General features: G+C 41.3%; 3 protein-coding genes across 6 annotated transcripts; 2 read left to right on the plus strand and 1 right to left on the minus strand.

Moving 5' to 3' along the window:
* The first annotated feature begins 1,578 nt into the window (after window positions 1–1,578).
* On the plus strand, window positions 1,579–4,144 carry LOC139572554 (E3 ubiquitin-protein ligase TRIM39-like). The gene is made up of 6 exons (XM_071395265.1): window positions 1,579–1,956; window positions 2,227–2,325; window positions 2,709–2,939; window positions 3,061–3,083; window positions 3,227–3,345; window positions 3,519–4,144. The coding sequence occupies exons 1-6, from the start codon at window positions 1,579–1,581 to the stop codon at window positions 4,142–4,144; spliced, it is 1,476 nt and encodes a 491-aa protein (XP_071251366.1).
* Window positions 4,145–4,272: 128 nt separating this feature from the next.
* On the minus strand, window positions 4,273–17,750 carry LOC139573204 (mitochondrial glutathione transporter SLC25A40-like). Its single transcript, XM_071396406.1, has 10 exons — window positions 17,491–17,750; window positions 12,807–12,918; window positions 12,628–12,687; window positions 12,426–12,532; window positions 9,710–9,777; window positions 9,066–9,190; window positions 6,546–6,655; window positions 6,240–6,321; window positions 6,036–6,116; window positions 4,273–5,604 (listed from the first exon to the last, which is right to left on the minus strand). The coding sequence occupies exons 2-10, from the start codon at window positions 12,847–12,849 to the stop codon at window positions 5,483–5,485; spliced, it is 798 nt and encodes a 265-aa protein (XP_071252507.1). The 5' UTR covers window positions 12,850–12,918; window positions 17,491–17,750; the 3' UTR covers window positions 4,273–5,482.
* Window positions 13,029–16,732, plus strand: LOC139573206 (putative nuclease HARBI1). Of its 4 annotated transcripts, none has more exons than XR_011674561.1 (8): window positions 13,029–14,010; window positions 14,101–14,162; window positions 14,245–14,460; window positions 14,529–14,702; window positions 14,782–14,817; window positions 14,916–15,470; window positions 15,752–15,863; window positions 15,958–16,732. XR_011674561.1 is itself a non-coding variant. In XM_071396407.1 (7 exons), the coding sequence occupies exons 5-7, from the start codon at window positions 15,402–15,404 to the stop codon at window positions 16,326–16,328; spliced, it is 552 nt and encodes a 183-aa protein (XP_071252508.1). In that variant the 5' UTR covers window positions 13,029–14,010; window positions 14,101–14,162; window positions 14,245–14,702; window positions 14,782–14,817; window positions 14,916–15,401; the 3' UTR covers window positions 16,329–16,732. The 4 variants fall into 4 exon arrangements, 1 of the variants encoding a protein (XP_071252508.1); XR_011674560.1 differs by having other exon boundaries at window positions 13,029–13,746; window positions 13,834–14,010; window positions 14,245–14,702; XR_011674559.1 differs by having other exon boundaries at window positions 14,245–14,702; window positions 15,540–15,863.
* Window positions 17,751–17,851: the final 101 nt, after the last annotated feature.

Below are 17,851 nucleotides of genomic sequence, written 5' to 3' on the forward strand. Positions count from 1 at the left end.
AAGTTTAGGGTTTGTTTCTCAACAGTGTTAAAGCCTGTAGACTAGTGGTTCTGTTCATGCCTCATCAACTTGCAGGTGTTGTCCTGTTACCCTGGCAACTTAAGTGAGCTCTACTATAGATGGCCATGGTGGGTCCGACTCAGCGGCCAAAGAAATACATCTCAAAGAACGGACGTATTTAGGTATTGTATTCCTGCCAGAGGACTGGACTATCCTCATTATTTATAATGTTGGAAGGGCCTTGATATATCTAGAGGAGAACCGTGTTGCTTTTATGTTTTCTGTTTCTACGGTCAATCCTCTGTGGTACTTGACTTGCAGCCATAATCATATTATTGATGGCATTGAATGTATCTTATAAACTATCAAAATAAAGTCAGACACTCCATATATAAACTCCCAGTAATTTATTGGGTATTTACCAGCGTTTCGGCATCACTGTGCCTTCTTCAGGCACAGACACATTGGTAAATACCCAATAGATTACTGGAAGTTTATATATGGAGTGTCCGACTTTATTTTGATCGTTTATTTGCCATTAGTCAGCACCTCCACACAAACACATTGTTCTGGGTGTGCGCCAGCGAATGTTTTTTTTTAAATTGAATGTATCTCATCCACAATCCGTTTTGGATTTAACCACACAGTATTATGTTATATCTTTATGCGTCATAAAGGGTTTGTATTCTCAGGAAATGTTTCCTGTCCAACAGGGTTAGGTTGAACCGTTTGGTTAGGTTAAACATAATAGGCTGTATTGGGGTTGCATTTTCTGTCTCTGACTGCTTTGAGATTTATTTTGACCAGAGGCATGTGGGGAAAGTGTTCAGGGTGTGTTCTGTCACACACACACACACACACACACACTTAATAGTATTGTGATATTGCACATTGATTTTATTACTTTGATTTATTTATTTTCTCCTGCTATTTTGAATAAACTACTGTACTAAACAATATATTTAGTCTTGTGTTTTGTTTGAATTCTGTACCAATGTGTATGTTCATTCCCCATGTATACACATAGATCTCCATGTTTTTCCCCTACCACGACCCTAGTGTTAGAGCGGGATGTAACGTTTAACCCAGCAGGCCCCGGTCCAAAATAAAGTCCCTGACAGTAACATTAAACTGGTGTTTAATGACCTGTTCTGTCACCACAGTAAATTACAACTTACTCCAGCAGCTACTGAGAAGTAGGCGGACGCTCCAGCAACACATATTTCAATCACTAAACAAGACTGATACAAACAGCTGAGAACACTAGAGACGAATATTTTATTTTTAGAAAATGGCTTAGATCCCCCCCACTCTCTCTCCTTAAGGAGCTGTCATGTCTTGAGTGCTGTCTCACAGATCAGTTTACATGGCAATGCACACATTTTACTGGCTTCACACACAGATCTCCCAGATATTCTATGTGTATCTGCTCTGTAAGACAGAAGACACAACACAGGACTCAAACTAACTGCAAAACTATTCATCAACACTGTGGTAAGAAAGCTGCTGACTAAACCAGGGTGAGTTTTGAAATTGAAAGTAACCTCCTCACTCCAAATGCCATTAGGGAGTGAGAAAATGGCCTCCCAGGCGTCTGTCGTAGAGAAGGATCTCTCCTGTCCTGTGTGCTCTGAAACCCTCAAGGAACCTGTTCTCCTGTCCTGTGGCCATAGCTGCTGTATAGCCTGTCTGGAGTCATACTGGAAACAGATGGAATCATGGGAATGTCCAGTGTGCAGCATAAAATGCTATAAGGATTCAATGGATCTTGCTCTGAAGAACCTGTGTATGCCGGATGAGAAAGTTTCAGTTAAACATGTCTGCAGTCTGCACAGCAAGCTACTCACACTGTTCTGTCTGGAGCATGAAGAGCCTATCTGTTCGGTGTGTGAGAGTTCAAGTAAACATAAAACACATGAGTGTATCCCAGTAGATGAGGCTGCTCTGGATCGCAAGGTACGATACAAAATATCAACTAACATATACAGTACATTCACTATAACAGGATCATTCTCTCCTAGCAAATGTCTAGTGCAGAAGAGTTCCTTATCATATTAAGCTACCCTGTCGTTCTTGTACAGCCTTGATGTTCTCTTTGAAAAGCAACATTTTTCGAAGGCCTTGTTCTGTTTAGATTGATTAGAATGTGACGTTCTCATAAATCCATCCAATTTTGCATGCAATCATTAAAAGATCACACAAGTAAATCAACAAAATGAATTGTAGGAAGAGCTCTTAGAGACAGGCCTGAAGCCCTTAGAGGAGCAGCTGGAGGGATTTAAAGAAGTTAAACAAAGCTTTGAAGAAACAGCAGAGCTTATTAAGGTAAGACTGCTTTGTAATGTTACAATGCAATATGCATATGGAAGTGTATCAGAATGATTTTTTTAGCATTTGGCTTGAGCCAAAAGGGGTCCCCTAAATGGACATAAATATTACCCAGAAATTATGTAATTGGACAAAAAAGGGGTACACCTTCCCAAGACTGAGCAAAAGCCTTAAACTAAGGATTGTGTGGTTTCATGAGTCTAGAAGTTGATTGTTATATCATGTGTATATGAACCATAGAGGCAACACTCAAGCCAACATTTTAAGTAAACGATAAGCAACGAACGTTCCATACAGCCTCTTTAACAGTATGTTTTGAAAAACCTTTCAGATTGATATGAAATATAGTGTAATGCCTGATGATGATACACTGTCTCCAGAGCCAGGCCCAGAAGACAGAAAATCAGATTCAGGAGGACTTTGAGAAACTTCACCAGTTTCTACGATATGAAGAGGCAGCCAGGATGGCTGTCCTGAGGGAGGAAGAGGAGGAGAAGAGTCGGAGGATGAAGAAGATGATTGACGATATGAACAGAGAGATAGCAGCCATTTTAGACACAACGAGAGCCATAAAGAAGGACCTGGTATCTGATGACATCTCATTCCTGCAGGTAAGGACCAATATCTCTGTGTTGTCTAGAGGTTATTTGGGATAGATTTATTGATTATTAACTGATTGATTTCAGTGATTACATGTATTATTGATTCATTTGCTCTTTTGTTCACCTGCAGAACTACAAGGACACGTTAAAAAGGTAAGGCTACGTCCTATTTGTCCGCCACACTTCAGGTGAAGGGTGAAGAATCTGGACTAAGTGATTGGCCTCTTCTCTCTCTCTGTTCCCTGTGGTTCTGAACCCAACCCCACCGTATCACTAACTCTTGGATATTCTTCTAGAGCCCAGTGCACAAGCCCAGATCCAGAGCTTGTTTCTGGAGCGCTGATCAATGTGGCAAAGCACCTGGGCAACCTGCAGGTCAGAGTTCTGGAGAAGATGCTGAAGTCTGTTCAATACAGTGAGTCTGATTTTATTCTTACCAATGTTCATATCTTCACAAACATTTTTAAATTGCATTCAGACAATTTCAGATAAAAAAACATCACTGATCATCTGGCAATAATGTCCTAGTAAATTAAAACAAACAGTGGATCTCTGGTTTTAAACATGTCTCTTTTTTTCTCTGTTCAGCGCCTGTGATTCTGGACCCCAACACTGCCCATCCATGTCTCATCCTGTCTGACGATTTGACCAGTATGACATTCAGTGATGGGATCCGTCTGCTTCCTGACAACCCAGAGAGGTTTGATAACTATCGAATGGTCCTGGGCTCTGAGGGCTTTGACTCTGGGACACACAGTTGGGACACAGACGTCGGGGACAATACAGTATGGTTTGTAGGTGTAGTCTATAAGTCTGTCCAGAGGAAGGGAGTGGTACAGACTGGACTCTGGCGTGTAGGCTATTATAATGATAAATACTGGGCACGTTGTCCAAAAGGGCCACAGACTGTCCTGACACTGGAAAATAAACCCCATCGGATCAGAGTGCAGCTGGACTGGGACAGAGATACACTGTCCTTTTACGACCTTGATAATAACACACACATACACACATTCACACACACTTTTACAGAGAGATTGTTTCCATACATCAATATTGGCAGTAATCTCTACGCTGCTAGGATCTTACCAGGGAAAGCCTCTGTAACAGTGGAACAGCACATTATACCTCCCCATGTTAGCCCTTCTTCCTTTTCACTTGATCAGTTGTGGTACGCTGACGCAGCGGAAGGCACCACTACCTCCGTGATTTAGATTTGTTCGACAGGATTCAATTATGAATTGTATTATCATATGAATTATTATATGTTAACAACAGAAACTACTGGATTGAACCAAATCACAAATCTTTGCTGATCTAATAAAAACAATTGATTCAACAATTCAAATGTCAAAATGTGACTTTTATTCTCTATGTATTTCTGTACAAAGTTGGAAAACGTGTCACTGCAGGTGATCATTGAATATATTAAACAATAGAAATATATATCATTGCTACATGTTTTGAGAACATGTACAGGTTTTCACAGTCCATGTCTGGCTGACTGGGGATTGAATATGGGATTCTGGAAGAGGTGCAAGTTAAGAGTTGAATTTCAGGTTTAAACTGGCAGTCTGGCACTGAACAGAACATGTATCCTGAAGGACCTTGGGCCTTCTCTTCCAATAGGGTCATGAATTGAGAGAAAATGCAGCAGGGAATGAGAGGGGGTTCTGTGGGACAGAGACTACTAACCAGAAGTTATCCCGCCTCATCCACAGCTTTGACACTCGTCTCTACTGTCCCTGACTCCACTCTCCGAGGGTGTCTCAGGAGGAGTCGGGATATGCATTTCAGACATGGGTATAATACACACGTGTACATGTGTGAAACAGGACAAATATACGCATCCATCAAATTATTATTATTACTGTCAGACCCCGGATGGCACAGTGCACACAACCCCCATACCTCAATAACTAACGTAATGGGATAAAACACTTGTCCAATGACCCCCCCAGTTTCAGGTTACAGACAAGTCTCTGATACCACCTACAGGCCAGTGTAATTAAATGCACTTCATAACATGATATTTTACCATGGGTGCACAATAAATAATTTTTAAGTAGTTATGAAAATGATAATACCTTCATGATTTGGCAAAAAAAACTATATATTTCAAATACAATCTGTGCACTTTTACTATTTTCTCTTGTCACAATTAGTATGGTGATTTAGTGCAGTATACCTTGATTGAGAAATATAAGATAAAATATGAATAATATTGATTACCTACAAATATTTGTTTTCATGTCTGCCAGTATTTCCTGCTTTGGAACAGAATCAAGTCCTGGCGTTCTTAGGTCCTAAACGCCAACATTAGCTACATCCAGCTAGTCACATGACATATCACACTTGAACACTTTATAACAGTGAGGGGTGTTGGGGTGTCTAAGCAGCTGGGAGGACACAGGCATGCAAAGTTACACCTGAAAATCTCTAAGGACCCAGGGAAAGGTAGAGGTAGCCAATACCTACTGTTGGCGATGGCTGATTGTGTTCTTGGTATTGTCTATGGTTGTGGTTTGTGTGTGTGAGAGGGCCTAGTCAGGTCAGGTGTTGCTGGTCAGCAGCCTCTCCTGGTTGTGCTTGCGGAAGAAGGCTTTCCCAAACTCATAACAGCTGATCATAATGGCACAGGCTGGGACCACCTTGATCACCCTGGGAAGGAAACCTAGGAGATAAAAGTAGGAGAGGGAGTGAAAGGGGGGAGAGAGAGGGGTGGAGGAGAGCGAGTGACGAGGAGAGAGAGGGGTGGAGGAGAGGGAGTGACGGGGAGAGAGAGGGGTGGAGGAGAGGGAGTGAAAGGGGGAGAGAGAGGGGTGGAGGAGAGAGAGTGAAAGGAGGAGAGGGAGTGATGGGGAGAGAGAGGGGTGGAGGAGAGGGAGTGACGGGGAGAGAGAGGGGTGGAGGAGAGGGAGTGACGGGGAGAGAGAGGGGTGGAGGAGAGGGAGTGACGGGGAGAGAGAGGGGTGGAGGAGAGGGAGTGACAGGGAGAGAGAGGGGTGGAGGAGAGGGATAAGGAGAGAAAGGAGGTCACCAGTTAGGAGACTAACCTGAGGTAATTGTGTGTTTTGGGTGAACTATCCCTGTAGCCTGACCTACCTACAAACAGTCCACCCACGCCGTTCTCAGCCACAATCTTGGTCATCACACTGAGAGTGGAGGAGGAGGCCTTGGACGACACTGCAGACACACATGACAACATAGCTGGGTTAGTAGTACAGGATCACTACACATCAACACATCACTAAAGATCATAAGGATGATTCCATGAATCAGGTGATCAGCCTGGAGTTCTATACCCACAATTCATAGCCTGGAGTTCCCCTATCTCCACCTGCCTCCTGGTCTTCACGACGTCGAAGGGAAGAGTTACTATGGAAGCGATCTGGAGGAAGACATACACAAGGGTTAGAAATCACACTTATATTTGACAATGCTGCCCTCTAGCAGTATTAGATGGAATAACACCATGTCAGCACAAGAAGAGTTACAGAGCTAGAATAACATTAGAAAGGTACAACAAACTATATCAGATATTCAATGTGCAATATATCTAGGTGCTCTACTAGACAGAACAGTTTGAGTTGAGAGGACAGCTAGAATACTCACTGATCCTGACACCGCTCCGGATATGAAGGTGATGGCAAACGTTGGCTCTCTGATGTTGTTGTGCTTACACAGCCACGCCTTCCCCTTCTCATAGTTATACCAGTACATGGCTGAGGAGGAAACAGACACAACATGGAACTCCTGTTATCAAACACTAAGAGACAGAGAGAATGAGAGGGAGAGGAGAGAGAGGAGGGAGCTAGAGAGAAGGAGAGGAGAGAGAGGGAGCTAGAGAGAAGAGAGAGAGAGGGAGCTAGAGAGAAGAGAGAGCGAGAAATAGAGAGTGTTGTATACCTGAGATAGTTATATAGTGATATACATTGTGTTATTTCTACCTGAGAGAGATATAGTGATAGACATTGTGTTGTTTCTAACTGAGAGAGATATAGTGATAGACATTGTGTTGTTTCTACCTGAGAGAGATATAGTGATAGACATTGTGTTGTTTCTAACTGAGAGAGATATAGTGATAGACATTGTGTTATTTCTAACTGAGAGAGATATAGTGATAGACATTGTGTTGTTTCTAACAGAGAGATATAGTGATAGACATTGTGTTGTTTCTAACTGAGAGAGATATAGTGATAGACATTGTGTTGTTTCTAACTGAGAGAGATATAGTGATAGACATTGTGTTGTTTCTAACTGAGAGAGATATAGTGATAGACATTGTGTTATTTCTAACTGAGAGAGATATAGTGATAGACATTGTGTTGTTTCTAACTGAGAGAGATATAGTGATAGACATTGTGTTGTTTCTAACTGAGAGAGATATAGTGATAGACATTGTGTTGTTTCTAACTGAGAGAGATATAGTGATAGACATTGTGTTGTTTCTAACAGAGATATAGTGATAGACATTGTGTTGTTTCTAACTGAGAGATATAGTGATAGACATTGTGTTGTTTCTAACTGAGAGAGATATAGTGATAGACATTGTGTTGTTTCTAACTGAGAGAGATATAGTGATAGACATTGTGTTGTTTCTAACTGAGAGATATAGTGATAGACATTGTGTTGTTTCTACCTGAGAGAGATATAGTGATAGACATTGTGTTGTTTCTAACTGAGAGATATAGTGATAGACATTGTGTTGTTTCTAACAGAGAGATATAGTGATAGACATTGTGTTGTTTCTAACTGAGAGAGATATAGTGATAGACATTGTGTTATTTCTACCTGAGAGAGATATAGTGATAGACATTGTGTTGTTTCTAACTGAGAGAGATATAGTGATAGACATTGTGTTGTTTCTAACTGAGAGAGATATAGTGATAGACATTGTGTTGTTTCTAACTGAGAGAGATATAGTGATAGACATTGTCACTATGAGTGACTCTGTCACTCCATCCTGGATGAGCTGCACTACCTGAGCCACTTGTGTGGGTTGTAGACTCCGTCTCATGCTACCACTAGAGTGAAAGCACCGCCAGCATTCAAAAGTGACCAAAACATCAGCCAGGAAGCATAGGAACTGAGATGTGGTCTGTGGTCACCACCTGCAGAATCACTCCTTTATTGGGGGTGTCTTGCTAATTGCCTATAATTTCCACCTGTTGTCTATTCCATTTGCACAACAGCATGTGAAATTTATTGTCAATCAGTGTTGCTTCCTAAGTGGACAGTTTGATTTCACAGAAGTGTGATTGACTTGGAGTTACATTGTGTTGTTTAAGTGTTCCCTTTATTTTTTTGAGCAGTGTATATATTGTATATTTTATTTTATTAAAGTACTTAGTAAGAAGAAGAATATGGCAACTACTGTCTAATAATAATAACAATTAAATAATTATAATGATAATAAAATATAATTACATTAACAGCATAGAAAGTTGTTGTACAACTACGAATAGGCTTATAACTAATAAAAACTACTGCTACAACTACTAATACAACTAAGTACCTTTAATATAGAGTATACATATTTACAAATATCCTCACATGGTGATGTTTCTATTAGTTAAAAACACAAACAGTTTGTTCTTAACAGTTGAAAAAGGGTTTCGTAAATGCACTGTGTGATTACAATGTCCTGGTTTCTGCAGGTAAATCATTCCAGTCACTCAGGCCTTTGTACCATATCTGAAAGATCTTACTCCAACCCCCTTCTGGAATTACTGCCGTTGTCCAAAGTAGTGCGAGTTTTGTGAAGTTAGGTGTTCCTTAATATATACAGGGAACTTTAAGTTGATACATTTAAAAAGGAACTAGTACCAATGCAGTGGTCTTCTGTTTGGGAGTGACAGCTAGTTTAGTGATTCAGACATTGTTCAATGATGTCTTACAATGGCATCCAAGAATGAATCCGCAAAGATAGTTATAAATGACATCTAATTTGCAAAGTAAGGTCTTGGTTGTGTTTTGATTGATGATATCACCATAGTCTAGGATAGGAAGCAGCAGTTGGGTTACTAAGGTCTTTCTAGTGGATAGACAAAACAATGTTAATCACTCTATCACTATTTATCGCTCTCAAGTATACATCACCACATTGACCTGTAAGGTCAGAGGTCAGCTCACCTCTGGTGAGGGCGCCTGCTAGTAGAAGCGCCTCCTCAGCGTGTGATCCCATCCTGACCCTCAGTGCAGCACGCAGTTGGTCGTAACACGTGAAGTAGATCACCGTTGCCGGGACCGCCATGATACTGCAAGAAGCATTAACAGAGATGCAAATCTAATGTTTCCTCAAGAACCCTGACTCATTCAAATCAGGCATTACAAACAAGAAACCAACATCAACAGATGAAATATCCATAAACAACAAATAAAATGAATCAGCTTTTACCATATCAGACACAAATCAGATGGGTACAAGCAAGAGGTACAAATAAAATGTTCCCAAATTAATCAACAGCCCATGACTCAGCCGTTATCACACCGCTCAGACACAAATCCAGGACTGAGAGATTTAAAATAAAACATTAACAACTCAAATATCGATAAGTCTGAGTCTACAAAATCACCTTGTCCATCCATACTGCTCGATACAAATGAGCAGAACAATGGCAAACAATCGTAAACAACTGAATTATCAATAGACTATGAGTTTGCTGAATCACAGCGGGCCAGCCACTCAAGACACAGATGATCATAAATCAGTGCTGAAGCCAAGTAAGCAGTGTGAATTAGTAATGAGGCAGAGTAACGGCAGACTTCAGACTCACAGGGTTGGAGGGAGGCCGCTCCATAACGACTTGATACCTTCCCTGCGGACTATCTTAATAAAGGCATCCTGTAGAGAGAGGGTCAAAGAACCAGAGAAATAACTAATGCATGATACTGATGTACATGTTTATAAACGCTTAAGGGTCGTACCGAATGTGGATCTCCTGTTCGTCTACCGTTCATTCAGCACGCTGTTGATATCTGACTGCTGACACGTTTGTGCGATTCTACATGTAAAATCGGTTCACACTCGGTTCGCAAATTACAGCCGGCACTCTGTTCAGAGGAGCTAAGTACTCTCGGCAGGCAAATGCTATTGGTGAGTCCGAACCATTATACAGTGGCAATAAAAAGTATGTGAACCCTTTGGAGTTACCTGGACTTCTGCATAAATTGGTCATAAAATTTGATCTTCATCTAAGTCACAACAATAGACAAACACAGTCTGCTTAAAACGTATAACACACAAACAATTATACATTTTCATGTCTTTATTGAACACACCGTGTAAACATTCACAGTGCAGGGTGGGAAAAGTATGTGAACCCTTGGATTTAATAACTGGTTGACCCTCCTTTGGCAGCAATAACCTCAACCAAACGTTTTCTGTAGTTGCAGATCCGACCTGCACTCCTGCACTGGTCAGGAGAAATTTTGGACCATTCCTCTTTACAAAACTGTTTCAGTTCAGCAATATTCTTGTGATGTCTGGTGTGAACCGCTCTATTGAGGTCATGCCACAGCATCTCAATCGAGTTGAGGTCAGGACTCTGACTGGGCCACTCCAGAAGGCGTATTTTCTTCTGTTGAAGCCATTCTGTTGTTGATTTATTTCTGTGTTTTGGGTCGTTGTCCTGTTGCATCACCCAACTTCTGTTGAGCTTCAATTGGCGGACAGATAGCCTTTCTCCTGCAAAATGTCTTGATAAACTTGGGAATTCATTTTTCCGTCGATGATAGCAAGCTGTCCAGGCCCTGAGGCAGCAAAGCAGCTCCAAACCATGATGCTCCCTTAACCATACTTAACAGTTGAGGTTTTGATGTTGGCGTGCTGTGCCTTTTTTTCTCCAGTGTTGTGTGTTCCTTCCAAACAACTCAACTTTAGTTTCATCTGTCCACAGAATATTTTGCCAGTAGAGCTGTGGAACATCCAGATGCTCTTTTGCAAACTTCAGATGTGCAGCAATGTTTATTTTGGACAGCAGTGGCTTCTTCCGTGGTGTCCTCCCATGAACACCATTATTGTTTAGTGTTTTACGTATCGTAGACTCGTCAACAGAGATGTTAGCATGTTCCAAAGATTTCTGTAAGTCTTTAGCTGACACTCTAGGATTCTTCTTAACCTCATTGAGCATTCTGCGTTGTGCTCTTGCAGTCATCTTTGCAGGACGGCCTCTCCTAGAGAGAGTAGCAACAGTGCTGAACTTTCTACATTTATAGACAATTTGTCTTACCGTGGACTGATGAACATCAAGGCTTTTAGAGATACTTTTGTAACCCTTTCCAGCTTATGTAAGTCAACAAACTCTTATTCTTGGGTCTTCTGAGATCTCTTTTGTTTGAGGCATGTTTCACATCAGGCAATGCTTCTTGTGAATAGCAAACTCAATTTTTTTTAGTGTTTTTTATTGAGCAGGGCATCTCTAACCAACATCTCCAAACTTGTCTCAATGATTGGACTCCAGGTTAGCTGACTCCTGATTCCAATTAGCTTTTGGAGAAGTCATTAGCCTAGGGGTTCACATACTTTTTCCAACCTACACTGTGAATGTTTAAATGATGTATTCAATATAGACAAGAAACATACAATAATTTGTGTGTTATTAGTTTAAGAAGAGTGTGTTTGTATGTTGTTATGACCAATTTATGCAGAAATCCAGATCATTCTTAAGGGTTCACATACTTTTTCTTGCCACTGTACATCTTTATAATGCTTGTGGTTAGCTTTCAATGGGTCCATCACTTGAGGCTGGTTCCAAGTCCCACGGGCTGTGGCGGTCATGAAATTTTATCAGCCGGTGATTGTCAAGCAAATAACAGCCGGTCTAACGGTAATTGACAGTTAGTTAACATTAACACATTTAACATCTCCTGGCTTCCACACATGGCCTACAAGCTACTGGTGCAGACCTTTGGAACATCTACATTTTAAAAAGTCTAATAAATCCATGTAATATAGCCTACACCATCACAATAAATCCATTATTTATTTTCGACAGGTCTAAAGAAATATGATATGAAGAAAATGTAGTCTCTTTCAGATTAACAGAATAGCATACTCTGAGTTGTCCTTATGTTAGGTCCTGATCTGGCTATGCCATATGGCTGTGGGCTACACTAGTTCATTTAGCAGACATGATTTGCTTAGAATTCCGTGGCATTATTTTATATTACAAAGAATACCATTGAACATAGCTTAATAAAATAGAAAGGATATTTTCTCCAAACGATTTGAGGGAGTGTGAACATGCGGCTACTCTGTGTTGAGTGGTTAACAAAGAAACAGGTAATCCTATTTGCTTAATTTAGAGTTATTTATGTAGTTGTGATTCAAACATTGGGCTATATGTTTTGCTTTTTAATACATTCTAAGGCTGCAAGAAGTAACTACCGGTAATAATGATTAGAAAAAAGTTGCACTTGATACACACCAACCCAATCCTTGCATATCTAGATGGGGGTTGGGAGTTGGGTAGAGATGTTAAAGATGTTTACCAGAGTGCCGTTGAAGTGGCCGGGGGCCTTGTACCAGGCCTTGGAGTTGCCGTTCGTACACACACAGGTATGGTCCATCAGGCCATTGTAGTACACAAAGCATTTCCCTGGAGAACAATGAAGACATACATAATGGATTGAGCACTGTGGTTTAGAGAGAGGACAGAGGAATGGTAGGTTACATTGATTATTGTCTTATTACCTTTGGGAAAAGGACTTTTCTGAGCCTGGAGTCTGATCTTGACAACATCCAGAGGTGTGACTGAAAAAAGACAGTTGTACAGCCAGTTTAAATATAATAGTTCCACAATCACATTCATATATATATATATATATATATAGTCAGTGTATGTGTGTGTAGGGGAGGGTTCCCGTGCTGACCAAACAATGACGTCAGGAGAGCCCCTGAGCAGGAAGCCAACATCTGTTGAAATGGAGTAATGCCATTGGTCGACGGGCACAGGATTTTTACCAGAATTACCACTCATCTTACCTAAGAAAGATATTCAAAACAACATTTGATTCAGTTGTTGTTATGAACATTTAATTGACCAATAAATGATTGTTGAATTCTGGGGCCTGTTGCACAAAAGTAGAATTAAGACATCCGGGATAAATGACTCAGCTGAGCTCAATGAAGCCAAAACATGTGCGTCCAGGCTTAATTGGTTGCACAAAGACCAAGCCAGGATGAGCAGACACGGATTCATTAAGCCAGGTGAAACCAATCCTGGATAGGTGCGCGCTCACGGCTCACTCAAATAGACCCCGCCACAGATCACAGATTAACTGATTTACCATGGCAACTAGAGCCGCGTACTTTTCCCCGTCGGAAGCACAAATCCTCATGGAGGCATACGAGGAGGTAAAAGATATAATTAAGAAGAAAGGCAACACCGCCACAGTGATAAAGCAAAGAGAAAAAGCGTGGCAAAGTATTGCAGACCGCCTGAATGCGTAAGTAGTGCACAATTACACACTCACCGCTCCGCTGAAACATCACAATTACAATTCAAATATTTAATTCACATCTCCAAAAATGCAGTTGTACTGTAATTATGAAACGGTTAAATTTTTAATTGAAATGCACTGCAGATATGAGTGAAATTGTGTAAAGTAACTCCATCACACTGTATAAAGCTATGATACATTTTTTGATATTTTTACTGAAAACAAGACAAAAATACCAAGTAATTTTTTGCAGTGTGACTCCATTAAATGTGTGTGTGTGTGTGTGTGTGTGTGTGTAGATTAAACATGAACGGGCCAAAACGGACATGGCAGCAGGTCAAAATCAAATACAAGAACATTCTGCAGAATGGTATGGTCCCTGACTAATATTTAACAAAGCACAAGCATATATTGTACCCAGAAGGTGCCTGCTCACACATTGTCTGTACTGTTTTAGCAGTGAAAAATAATACCCACAGACAAGGCACGGGTGGTGGGTCACCAAAGGCTGACCTTACCCCAGCAGAGGACATGGCCTTGGAGCTAAATAAAGGCAGGCCCGTCTTAGAGGGGATCCCTGGGGGGAAAGAGACGAGCATAGGTTCCTCCCAAGATGCCACCCGCTTCATTCAAGGTATGTCCTTCCATCTCTACATGGGATACAACCACATTCATATTGAATCAATTTGGACTGTCTGACTTTGGTTTACCTATTGCCTTGCAGTGTCTGGCAGCACTGTGTTCCTGTTAGAGCCACCAGCACAAGCACCAGACGATGCTGATCCAGTGAGTACTCCATCAAAGGCATACTGTAGGCCTGGCATGTCTTGTCTACTAGCTTCAATATGAATCCGATTAAATGTGATAGGGTGAAGGCCCCAGTGCAGCAGCAACAGCACATGATGGAGACGATGATGAGGAGGAGACCATCTCTCTGGATTCCAGAAGGCATGAGGTATCATGTTAAGACTGTGAAAGTACTATTTACTCTACAATGGTGAGGAGTCCTCATCAAAATCAAAAAATCTAATTTCTTTTACAGGACCCAGAAGCTATACAGTGGGAAAACCAGCCTGGCAACATAGTGCGTATTAATAAAAGGACACCACATCCTGCCAAATTCCAGCTGCGCTAATTGTATTGTGTTCACAGAGCTCACAAGCTATCAGAAAGTTGTATGGCAACCACCTCCGGCGCCAAATAGAACTGGCAGACATAGACATTCAGTACAAGAAGAAAAATATGGAAAATCTTGCACTGGAGTCCGAAATAAAAAAGAGGACAATTAGGAAACTGGACCTTGAAATAAAAAAACTTGAGAGGGAGGTGAGATATGCCTTCAATGTACACTGTATGCTAACTGTAACACAAATGTATTAATCATTATTTTTCTTTCCTCCCCCAGCTCCAAGAAGATGACACAGCTCAAAATAAAAATTAGGTATATTCTCGTAAAGTCAAGTGAGCCATGACATATGAGCTCTTATTGTGAGCACACAGGACGGTGGCATCTTTCTAAGGTTTTTTTTATTTTCCCAGCAATCAGTACAACCAAGTCATCGTTATAAGGCATCGCCCTCTTTTGCCCACCCCCCCAGCACCAGGTGTGGCCACTAGCCTATATGAAGGCCCAAAATTGTGTGTTCCTTTCTGCTCTGACAATGGCATGCCCATTCGTGCGAGATGTGGTGGATGAAGAAGCACTTGTGCTGAGGAGAGCCTTCAGGCGAGAAAGGGTCTTCAGGGACCGGTTGGACCCACTGGCCTTCCCTGATGACCATCTATATGAAAGATACAGGTTTTCTGCAGATGGCATCAGGTATCTATGCAGACTACTGGGTCCCAGGATTAAGCACCGCACTGCACGGAGCCATGCACTGAGTGTGGAGCAAATGGTTTGTGTGGCCTTGCGCTTTTTTGCTAGTGGAGCCTTCCTGTACTCAGTGGGGGATGCAGAACAGCTGAACAAGGCCACAATTTGCCGCACAATAAGGAGTGTGTGTCTGGCTATCAAAGCATTAGCAGATGTCTTCATCTCCTTCCCTGGCCACAGAAGACTCTGTGACATCAAAGAGGAGTTCTATAGGATTGCAGGTAAGAGGATCTACAAATTACAGGACAACTGTTAACACATAGTAGGATACTCATTACTTTGTGTGACAGGTTTCCCCAATGTCATTGGTGCAGTGGACTGCACACACATAAGGATAAAAGCCCCCTCAGGTGCCCATGAGGCCGATTTTGTGAATAGGAAATCCTTTCACAGCATTAATGTTCCGGTGAACATAACTTTTTGATATTGTCCATTGACGAACACTCTGCATTGCCAGTGATGTGCATTGATTGGTGTAATATTCCTCATCTTATGATTTCAGATGGTCTGCAATGCTGACTGTGTGATCAGCAATGTTGTGGCAAAATGGCCTGGCTCAGTCCATGACTCCAGAATCTTTCGGGCCTCTGAAATCTATCAGTGCCTATCACAAGGTAAGCCACACAACCCCTATTTATAACCATCATGGCTGTGTCAAGAATATCACTGTGTTTATGAGGTAGTAATGATGAGATTTTGTGTTGACAGGTGAATTCTCTGGTGTGTTGCTGGGAGACAGGGGGTATGGCTGCCAGCCTTTTCTCCTGACACCTTTCACAGACCCCCAGGAAGCACAGCAGGCCTACAACCATGCCCATGCCAGGACCAGGGCCAGAGTTGAAATGACCTTTGGCCTCCTGAAGGCACGCTTTCACTGCCTTCACAAATTAAGGGTCAGCCCTGTTAGGGCATGTGATATTACTGTGGCTTGTGCTGTCCTCCACAATGTGGCCTGCCTGAGGAAGGAGAGGGCCCCCAGAGTGCCACCAGCCATGGACTGGGACAATCCGGCAATCTTCCCTGATGACGACAGTGGTCGGCTGCTGAGGGACCAATATGTGTTGAATTATTTTAGTTAGTATGTGTGCTTTCAATTTTGGTTAAATATGTCCTGCGGTGGCAGAGGAATTTGGTTTTTTTTGGGTTCGTTTTTTGACGAATTTGGCCTCTTATGATGTTTGTGCGGTATACTGTGTGTAATACAAGGCTGCAGGGAGGCTACTGCATCCATTCATTTGTCTGTTCAGTTGATGTGTATGGATTTGTCCTGCATTTATTTTAGTGTGCAGACATGCAGGGTGTGTTATATACAGACCTTTGAATGTGTATGTATCATTTTGTATAATATGCTTGGATTCTGTGCTTTCCATCTTGTAGAGTCACTGTGACTTCAGTTTCGAAAGGAGCTGATGGTTTACCTGCTTTGTTTTGTCCTTATTCAATAAAGGAACATAATGTTACACATTGTGTTTTTATATTCATATGGAATGTGTATTTGTTTATATGACAGAGTACTAGGGCCACACTGAAGAAAAAGGATAAAGTCATAAATTTATGAGGCTGGTTCTTTCTGCAGAAAAGCTACATATTGTTTTTACAGTTTTGATACTTATGACAATGTGATACTTAATATTCTGGCACATCAGCATGTCTTTGTTTATGAAACCATACTGAAGTACAATTTCACGAAATGCCCCACATCTGTCATTTTAACAACTGTCCTCCTTTAAAACAACTGGTTACAATATTATGACTTGTGTTTTTTTCCCCTCTGTGGCCCTAATATTCTATCATTTTATATATAGCCTTATAGTCTATGGGAAACTGTAAATTATCTAATGATAGCAACATCATCTAAAAATCATTTTTTATCCAAAATCATTGAAATTAATGATCACAAACGTTTAAATAATAACAGTGGGTCTAGTTATATGTGATAACAATGTATAGTGAGCAGTGAAATAACTATTGGTTTCCATTTGTGGTGACTGCTGACTGACATTAGGGATGAGATTAAATAGATCCTGGAATTTAGCCTGGTCTGGAGCAGGCTAGCTCCACAGAATAAATCTCCATGGTAATTTATACCATAACATATCCTCCTGCCCCCTATCCATCTTTAGTGCAACCGGATTACGGATCAATTGAGCCAGGATCACCAAGATATCCTGGCTTAATCCCTTATCCTAGTTTTGTGCAACAGGCCCCTGGCCAGTGACAATTTGTAATCATTATGTTTACCTCACAGAAGCTTCTTGCTATGCTAGCTATATTGCAGGAACTAGAAGCTAGCTAACTTATTTATCTAGCTACTCTTCCACAGTGAACAAGTAGTCTTGCTCTTTGTCAGCGACGGAATCCAAACCAAACCCATTTTAAATGTGATGTCCCGGTATTCTTATAGCTCGTATCTGCGTACATGTGCTTCATGGGGCAATTCCACAATACATGGCTTCATTCAACTAGATAAAGTGAAATAAGAATAGCTAGTTTACCCAACATTACATTTGTAAAAGTATTTAGACTTTCAGCAGAGCACATTCTTGGCACAAGGAGATCCAGCACATGGTTACAGCTACACTAGCTAACTAACCAAATACCT

The sequence above is a fragment of the Salvelinus alpinus genome, chromosome 4 (genome assembly GCF_045679555.1).
Source record: "Salvelinus alpinus chromosome 4, SLU_Salpinus.1, whole genome shotgun sequence".
Taxonomy (NCBI): domain Eukaryota; kingdom Metazoa; phylum Chordata; class Actinopteri; order Salmoniformes; family Salmonidae; genus Salvelinus; species Salvelinus alpinus.

What these genes read in the sequence shown, in the direction of transcription:
- LOC139572554 (XM_071395265.1), top strand. Translation starts at nt 1,579, where the DNA reads ATGGCCTCCCAGGCGTCTGTCGTAGAGAAGGATCTCTCCTGTCCTGTG. An exon ending in ATGACATCTCATTCCTGCAG is followed by an intron (nt 2,940 to 3,060) that starts GTAAGGACCAAT and finishes GTTCACCTGCAG; the next exon opens with AACTACAAGGACACGTTAAA. An exon ending in GCTGAAGTCTGTTCAATACA is followed by an intron (nt 3,346 to 3,518) that starts GTGAGTCTGATT and finishes TTCTCTGTTCAG; the next exon opens with CGCCTGTGATTCTGGACCCC.
- LOC139573204 (XM_071396406.1), bottom strand. Translation starts at nt 12,849, where the DNA reads ATGTTGGCTTCCTGCTCAGGGGCTCTCCTGACGTCATTGTTTG. An exon ending in TCTCCTGACGTCATTGTTTG is followed by an intron (nt 12,688 to 12,806) that starts GTCAGCACGGGA and finishes GTCTTTTTTCAG; the next exon opens with TCACACCTCTGGATGTTGTC. An exon ending in CGTGGGTGGACTGTTTGTAG is followed by an intron (nt 5,605 to 6,035) that starts GTAGGTCAGGCT and finishes TTTATCTCCTAG; the next exon opens with GTTTCCTTCCCAGGGTGATC.
- LOC139573206 (XM_071396407.1), top strand. Translation starts at nt 15,402, where the DNA reads ATGTCTTCATCTCCTTCCCTGGCCACAGAAGACTCTGTGACATCAAAG. An exon ending in GGAGTTCTATAGGATTGCAG is followed by an intron (nt 15,471 to 15,751) that starts GTAAGAGGATCT and finishes TTATGATTTCAG; the next exon opens with ATGGTCTGCAATGCTGACTG. An exon ending in CTATCAGTGCCTATCACAAG is followed by an intron (nt 15,864 to 15,957) that starts GTAAGCCACACA and finishes TTGTGTTGACAG; the next exon opens with GTGAATTCTCTGGTGTGTTG.